Below are 8158 nucleotides of genomic sequence, written 5' to 3'. Positions count from 1 at the left end.
AGAAGTGTTACACATCAGTTAAGTAGCCTCTGAGGTCTGCTCCGTTATTGACTTCACTCTGGGGGACAAGACTAAACACACTTGCTCTAAAACACACACACATCCAGTCTGGATGAGGTGAACTCACACAAGCAGGGAGAAGGAGTGGAAAGCAGTAGATTAGTTGTGACGAGTATTGATGAAAGTCCTGATGGATACAGAAGACACCCGTGTTTCTTTTCTCTCATGGTATGTCTGTTGGATGAATAGAACTGAGCTAATAAATGGGCCGTTAAAAACAATAATTAGCTGTCTTTTCCTGCAGTTATCCGACTAGCCTGAAGGCAGACTTCAGATGTTAACAGACCCTCAACAGAGACAACATGTGCATGTTCAGCTCAGGTTTGATGATGGCTGAAGGTTTCTCAGCCTCTCTCTCTCTCTCTCTCTCACTCTCTCTCTCTCTCTCTCTCTCTCTCTCTCTCTCTCTCTCTCTCTCTCTCTCTCTCTCTCTCTCTCTCTCTCTCTCTCTCTCTCTCTCTCTCTCTCTCTCAGTGGTGGTGTGTGAAAAATCGATGCCAGAGCTCTGTGCCAGCCCCGGGCTATGCAGGTCCCTGTGGACCGACTCAGTTTATTGTGCTCAAAAAAAGGCAATTACAATGTTAATGTGTCGCAGCAGGAGAATGAACCCGACCTGGACCGGGAGGAGGACGGGATGGAGAGAGCAGAGTCACCGTGGGTTAACTGGAAACGGTGTCTGGGGAGCATTCAGTGTAGATAGATAGATAGATAGATAGATAGATAGATAGATAGATAGATAGATAGATAGATAGATAGATAGATAGATAGATAGATAGATAGATAGATAGATAGATAGATAGATAGATAGATAGATAGATAGATAGATAGATAGATAGATAGATAGATAGATAGATAGATAGATAGATAGATAGATAGATAGATAGATAGATAGATAGATAGATAGATAGATAGATAGATAGATAGATAGATAGATAGATAGATAGATAGATAGATAGATAGATAGATAGATAGATAGATAGATAGATAGATAGATAGATAGATAGATAGATAGATAGATAGATAGATAGATAGATAGATAGATAGATAGATAGAGAGAGAGAGAGAGAGAGACTCACTTTCTCCATCTCTGTCTTCTCTTTGTCTTTCTCCCCTTTTCTCTCTATCTCTCTCCCCCCTCTTTCTGTCTCTTTCTCCCTTTCTCTCTCTCTCTCTCCATCCCTCCCTCTCTCTCCCTTCCTCGCACCCCACCCCCCACCCCACCCCACCCTTTGTGCTAACCCTCCTGGGAGCCCATCATAATAAGCCATTAAACAGTCGCATTAGGAGTAATGAAAAGGCTCTTAGTGCTTTTTACCACCGGGCCAGCTGGATGTGTCTCTCTGGAAGTGAGCAGTGGAAGTGACTATCTGATGGTTCCGCTGCAGCAGAGGAAGAACACGCCTTTGCATTTACTTAGCTGTCAGTTTCATAAACCAGACTATAAAAAACTAAATGCATCCATCTCATACAGAGGAACAGATTTGTCCCTTAAGTCCTCAGGTTTGTATGACAGCGTCTTCATGCCACTTTAAAGAGGAAAATAAGGAGAAAGCAACTTGAATAAAGTGGAAATAAAAGAAAACCTGGCATGACTGTTGTTCTGGTATTTTGGTGTAACCGAGCATTCTTTATTGAGTGAACTAGAAAATGTTTATGTTTAGGAGGAATTGCAGTTATATTCCATCCCAACCATAGCAGAACCCAAATAACTGTTATTCAGTCCTTCAGAATAAGAGTCTCAGACAAATAGGCTACCTGAAAACAGCTGATGTTTATAAAAATGGGATTATTGTTATGATGATGATGTGAATGTTTGAGGCTCTCCTTGTGAAGGAGTGATTAAAGGTCTTGGAGTTTTGTATATGCATATTGCAAAATACAATGCTTCCTAATTAATAATAGGTCTATTTCACACACACACACACACACACACACACACACACACACACACCAATAACTCAGAAAAGTGACAAAGATAATTGAAACAGACACATTTTTCTCTTCATCTTTTTTACTTTAACCTCCACTTCCTCCTCTTTCTTCAGGTGTGGTTAAAACTTTGTTAAAGTGATCTTCATATCAACAAACACGTTAGTCAACACAGCATTAGCTATAGAACCTGGTTATTTTTTAACTTTAAGCTCATCCTGGTTTTAATTCTAAAATCCAACTGACAATTTATGTGTAAAAATGTTAAACTCTGGTATTTTCAGAAAAGATGTCAAAAGAAATTTTGTCCATATTCATGTTTAGTATTAAAAAAGTAATTTTCTTGATTACGTCACTAAAATTTGACTGAAACTTCTAAAACAACAAAATAATAAAAAGTCAAATAATGTGTTTAAAAGTCGCTTCCTGTCTCACTTTGGATGCTGCAGACTCTCTCCATGGTGCTGAATCCGCTGAACTGATATTTCAACATTTCTTCCTTTGCGCGCTTTAGACACAGATTGCACTAAAACGGCTCAGCGCAAACAGCTCCACTCACAGACGGCGCTGCTACCTGTGATTGTGATGCAAATGTTAATGGACTCTGAGCTCCTCTGATTAGCCTGATGTGGACTAATTTCCCCCCTCCGCGGTCCCCAGAGAACGCAGAGAGCCTTTTCACGGCCCCTCTCCACCGAGGAGTGTTGATGTTTTTTTCTGCCTCGCTGCTCTGATGGATGGACGCAGCAGCCAGACCATCATGGGTTAAATGGCAGGTAATGTTGCACAGAATGGGCGCTTCACTATTCAGGATCAGGAGGATACTCTTGAGCAATCGCAGCGATTGCGCATTTGATTTGCGCTCTTTTACTGGCTCAGAGAAGAGCGCAGCGTGGCACTGTCTCCTATAAACACAGACGCGATGAGGTCTGGGGTCAAAAAAGGCGTGAAATTTTATTTTATGTTTTCCTCTTTATTTTCTTCTTTTTTTTTTATTTAGGGAAAACTATTCCAAGAAGTCACAGAATATTTATGTGTTAAAGATCGTGCGTGGGGAGAAAGGAGGTCGGGGGGAGTGTGGGGGAGTCATGTGGAGGATGGGGAATGATTACATGAAGGCGGAGAACCGTGTGCCAGCTCACCCATGTAATGCGAAAAGGGGGGAGTCGGAGAGCTGAAATACTGAGGAAGAGGAGGAAGAGGAAGAGGAAGAAGAGGAGTAGGCACTAGAGGAAAATGGTTTCATCCCAGATCACACAATGCCATTTTGGATTTGTCTTTAAATCACAAAGAGACAGATGTGGACATGAGACATGTGGGTCAAAGAGAAGAGATAAGAGCTGCGATTTGTCACATCTTCATCCACAGAGGGGGGGTCCTCCTGGGACTTCAGACCATTACCTTCTGATGACTCTGGGGATGGGTGATAAACTGGGGACACTGGTTTCCACCATCAAACTGTGTCAACTCCCATTATCATTATTATTATTATTATTATTATTATTATTATTATTATTATTATTATTATTATTATTATTATTGGTTGGGTGGGGTCGTGAGGAGGTAACTCGCTGCCCGGTTGGTTGGTGGGGTTGCTCTTTTCAGCCGCTCGGAGCTGCTGATCAAAGGAGGTCTGCAGCGCGCTGATAACAGCCTCCGTCTCTTTCATTCAGCGCGAAAAGCAGCAACCATTTTGGCTCTCATCACTCTAAATGCTGTTTTTAAGAAACAGACACAGAACGGACAAGGTAGAAACGCAGCGGCCTGATTTTGTATCGGTGTTTGATTCGTAGGCCTGATTATTCTCGGCCTGAGTCCACTCAGCATGTCACCGTGATGCGTTTTGATTTTGATGTGGATTTTTTTTTAAAGCTATCCTAAAAAATACAATTTCTAAATGTTTTACCGTTTTTCAATTTAATTTAGGAAAATAATGTAATTATTAACAGAAACGCTCATTTTCCTCTAGACAAATTAGAACCAAGTTTCAAAATTAATTCTGTTTTTTTATGTAGTAGGATTATCTTTTGACCCACAGCTGATGTTGGTGAAGGAACCACATTCAGACATTTTTAGCTCTCCAGAATAAAAATGTCGGCTAGTTTACACCAGGCTCTGGTGTTTGGAGGCCGCAGCACGAGCTGTAATCCTGCAGCCTGAGGTGAACATGGAGAGGATAAACCACAGCAGACTGTTTAAAGCAACACGAGTCCGAACTTGAAATAATTAAATTTGTCTTAAGAATAATCCTAAAATGTGACTTAATTTTCATTTTCCAGAAAAATCTAATTAAACAGTGTTTTAAGAAGAGAAACAAACTTAAGATTCGTGTTTTTAAAGAGAATATATATTCAAATAAATCCTGTTTTGTAAAGAGCAAACGGTCCTGCTCAGAAAGCCTTTTCTGAATAGGGACAGGGTTCTGCAGCTCTAGAGTTCTGAATGAATGCGTGAATGAAAGGATGGTTGAATGGATGAATGGGTCAAATTCAAAGTTTCTCTTTTCTAAGATTAGAAATTGTGCCATCTTAAAATCTTAATCTTACCACAATTTAGCCAAAAGCAAAATGCACAAAACCATTCCCCCTGATCATCACCGAACCCATCACGGTTATTAAACTCGATCCAATAGTCCCAGAAGAGTTTTGAGGTCACCAGTGCGACGCTCCTCATCCTCTTTCTTTATTTTTAAAATAATACGTCTTAAACATCTCGTTGTTCCATAATTTATTCCAAGGATCTTGGAGATTCTTCACATTTCAGCCTCCATTTATACCCCTGAAGTTATGCAAGATCTGAGGCCCCCGGAATGCCATTGGATGTTGGGATGAGGTATTATGGGTTGGGGGAGAGGTGTGGGGGTCTTGCAAGCACCTCCCCTAGAAATGCAGCAAATCTCTCCCATTTTCTCCTGGTGGGGTACTGGGAGGGCTGGAGACGTGATTTGCATTGGCAGGCAGATGAAGACACGTGTCTCCTCCCTGCCTCCCCCGCCGGGCTCCACGGTACCGCATTGGCATCAGTAAAGGCACCTGAACACCGGCGAGTAACACCAGAGAAGGCTGCTTTCCACATTGCAGCTCCTTTAAAAAAGGAGAGACAGAAAGGAAAACACAGAAGGAACCTGTGGCTCACCTTGTTTGTCGTGCGTAAAGCTTTTGCGCACAGCGCCGAGCCGCCTCGGAGTGTGGAAAAAAGGTGCGTCGAGCATCAGAGCGCGGTGCCAGGATGCATAAACGGAGCGGCGCCGTCTGAAGGTGACATGAACCTGGAGATAATCAAGAGCATCAGCCGCACACTAAACAAAAAGTGGAGATAGCAACTGAGAAACCGTCGGTGTCTTGAAACCAAACTTTCCCTCCCGTGGCTTTCATCTCATGTAGAGAAAAGGGAGCTGCAGTCCAAAGTAGCCTCGTTTTAACTGACTGGAGAAGAACATAAACTCTAATCAAGCAAAGGACAATTTAGAGTCAGCAAAGAAGCAACAATGGCGACTTTAATCAGAGGCAAGCTCTCTAACAAACTGTCAAACGCAGCCACGGCGGTGTCCAACAAATCCCAGGCAAAGGTGAGCGGGATGTTCGCCAGGATGGGGTTCCAGGCCGCCACCGACGATGAGGCGTTGGGCTTCGCCGCCTGCGACGACCTGGATTACGACCACCGACAGGGCATGCAGATGGACATTTTAACTTCCGATGAGATCGGAGGCGAAGGGAGCGGCGACGGAGACGCGCTGGATGGGGACAGCCACTACCAGAGGGACGGCACCGGTCCACCGTTGTCTGCCTCCAAGGACGGAGGTCCGACCAACGAGCTGAGTGAAGTCAGACCAAAAATCACCGCATGGGAGGCGGGTTGGAACGTGACAAACGCGATCCAGGTAAAAGACGCGCAGCCCGGGGCTGTAGACGGGCGGCTCCGGTTCTAATTGGCTGAGCCGCCTTTAGAGCGACTGTGAAATTCGAGATGAACGCACACCTGCGCGCGTTTAGGAGGTGCAATATTCAAACAGGCCCAAAACGCACAATCGGTTTTGTGCAAAAAATGAGACTTTAGAAAACTGGATCGTATTTAGAAAAATACGATTTTTTGATGGTTGCTGAAAATGGAGGTATGATGTCCTCCACCCCCTCCCCTCAACCCACACATTCTTTGTCCAGTGTCACTGATGCATGTCCACGACAGCGCCAATATTCTGCATGGTGATGAGGAAAAACATTGTGCACTTTTTCAGTTCATAGAAAACCATTTTTTATTTCAACGTCGTAATTTTACAGGCTCCGTTATACCAATCACCTTAAATTCCTCCACTATCAGCAGCTTTATTAATTGTCTGTGGAAAAACGGGTTAAGTTGGCCAAGTTCACATATTTGCTTAAAAATATGCAATATTTTTCCTAAAAACCCAGAAATGTGCAGGAATAACGCGCCGGTGGATCGTGTGCGCGCGCAGCCGCTGTTCCCTTGAGCGTGGGGGGCTATGCGACAAAACTCCCTCCACGCGCAGTCCCGGGTATGCAGTCACGGCAGTCGCTGTGACGTCAGAATGTGTCTCCTCCAGCTCGTGATCACGTCAAAGGCGCGCGGAGGCGCTCAAAGCGAAGTGGAAAACCCAGCTGGGGAGCCGCGCGGCGCTTCCTCCACATTACATATGATAATCATGTTTGGAACAAGGACTAACATGTGCAATTTTACGACTTTTATAATGTTTCCTCCTTCTCTCTTCCTCTTTAGGGGATGTTTGTTCTCGGGTTGCCCTACGCCATCCTGCACGGAGGATACCTCGGACTCTTTCTCATTATCTTCGCCGCCGTGGTGTGCTGCTATACGGGCAAAATCCTCATCGCCTGCCTGTACGAGGAGGACGAAGACGGGCAGCTGGTCCGTGTCAGGGACTCCTATGTGGACATTGCCAATGCCTGCTGCGCGCCCAGATTCCCGAGTTTAGGAGGCCACGTGGTGAATGTAGCCCAGATCATAGAGCTGGTGATGACGTGCATCCTGTACGTGGTGGTCAGCGGTAACCTCATGTACAACAGCTTCCCGAACTCGCCCCTTTCCCAAAAATCGTGGGCCATCATCGCCACCGCCGCTCTCCTTCCCTGCGCCTTCCTCAAGAACCTGAAAGCCGTCTCCAAGTTTAGCTTGCTGTGCACGCTGGCGCATTTTGTCATCAACATCCTGGTGATAGCCTACTGCCTCTCGCGGGCCAGGGACTGGGCATGGGATAAGGTCAAGTTTTACATCGATGTCAAGAAGTTCCCCATTTCCATTGGGATTATCGTTTTCAGCTACACCTCGCAGATCTTCCTGCCGTCCCTGGAGGGGAACATGCAGAAACCGAGCGAGTTCCACTGCATGATGAAATGGACTCACATCGCTGCCTGCATCCTCAAGGGCCTGTTCGCACTGGTGGCCTACCTGACCTGGGCTGACGAAACCAAGGAGGTCATCACAGACAACCTGCCCCCAACGATCCGAGCTGTTGTCAACATCTTCCTAGTGGCCAAAGCTTTGCTCTCGTACCCGCTGCCGTTTTTCGCCGCTGTCGAAGTTTTAGAGAAAACCTTTTTCCAGGATGGGGGACGCACGTTCTTCCCGGACTGCTACGGAGGCGACGGACGCCTTAAATCCTGGGGACTGACTCTCCGATGTAGCCTTGTTGTGTTCACCTTGCTCATGGCGATCTATGTGCCACACTTTGCCCTGCTCATGGGCCTTACGGGCAGCCTTACGGGCGCTGGCCTCTGCTTTCTGCTTCCCAGCATCTTCCACCTCAAGCTTCTATGGAGAAAGCTGCAGTGGCACCACGTTTTCTTTGACGTCTCCATCTTTGTCATAGGAGGTATATGCAGCATATCCGGTTTCATCCACTCGCTGGAGGGGCTCATAGAGGCTTTCAGAGACAACATAGAAGACTAGACGCGATGCCATTGTTGGAACTAGGTGTTAAAACTGCAAATCCCACCCCCTATCCCTCCCCATTCAGTGAAAACAAACACACGGCGAGCACTGCTACCCCCTTTCTGCTTGATATTCATGCGTAAAAGCGCGCACAGTGCACATGTGGGTATTTTCATGCATCCTCTCTCTCTCGCGCGCACACACTAACACACGCAAATAACGTTTATGGCAGGGAGGGATTCAGACGCATCCACGAGGACAGACA

General features: G+C 45.6%; 1 protein-coding gene across 1 annotated transcript; it reads left to right on the top strand.

Annotated features, from left to right (window-relative positions):
* Positions 1-5280: 5280 nt before the first annotated feature.
* Positions 5281-8085, top strand: slc32a1 (solute carrier family 32 member 1). Its single transcript, XM_015959174.3, has 2 exons — positions 5281-5869; positions 6724-8085. Exons 1-2 carry the CDS (start codon positions 5477-5479, stop codon positions 7909-7911), a joined length of 1581 nt encoding a protein of 526 aa, XP_015814660.1. The 5' UTR covers positions 5281-5476; the 3' UTR covers positions 7912-8085.
* The last annotated feature ends 73 nt before the right edge of the window (positions 8086-8158 follow it).

The sequence above is a fragment of the Nothobranchius furzeri genome, chromosome 3 (assembly GCF_043380555.1).
Source record: "Nothobranchius furzeri strain GRZ-AD chromosome 3, NfurGRZ-RIMD1, whole genome shotgun sequence".
Taxonomy (NCBI): Eukaryota; Metazoa; Chordata; class Actinopteri; order Cyprinodontiformes; family Nothobranchiidae; genus Nothobranchius; species Nothobranchius furzeri.
This window is presented reverse-complemented; position numbering and strand designations above follow the sequence as displayed.

Coding starts and splice junctions, on each gene's coding strand:
- slc32a1 (XM_015959174.3), top strand. CDS start 5,477: ATGGCGACTTTAATCAGAGGCAAGCTCTCTAACAAACTGTCAAACGCA. Junction 5,870..6,723: donor ACGTGACAAACGCGATCCAG/GTAAAAGACGCG, acceptor CTTCCTCTTTAG/GGGATGTTTGTTCTCGGGTT.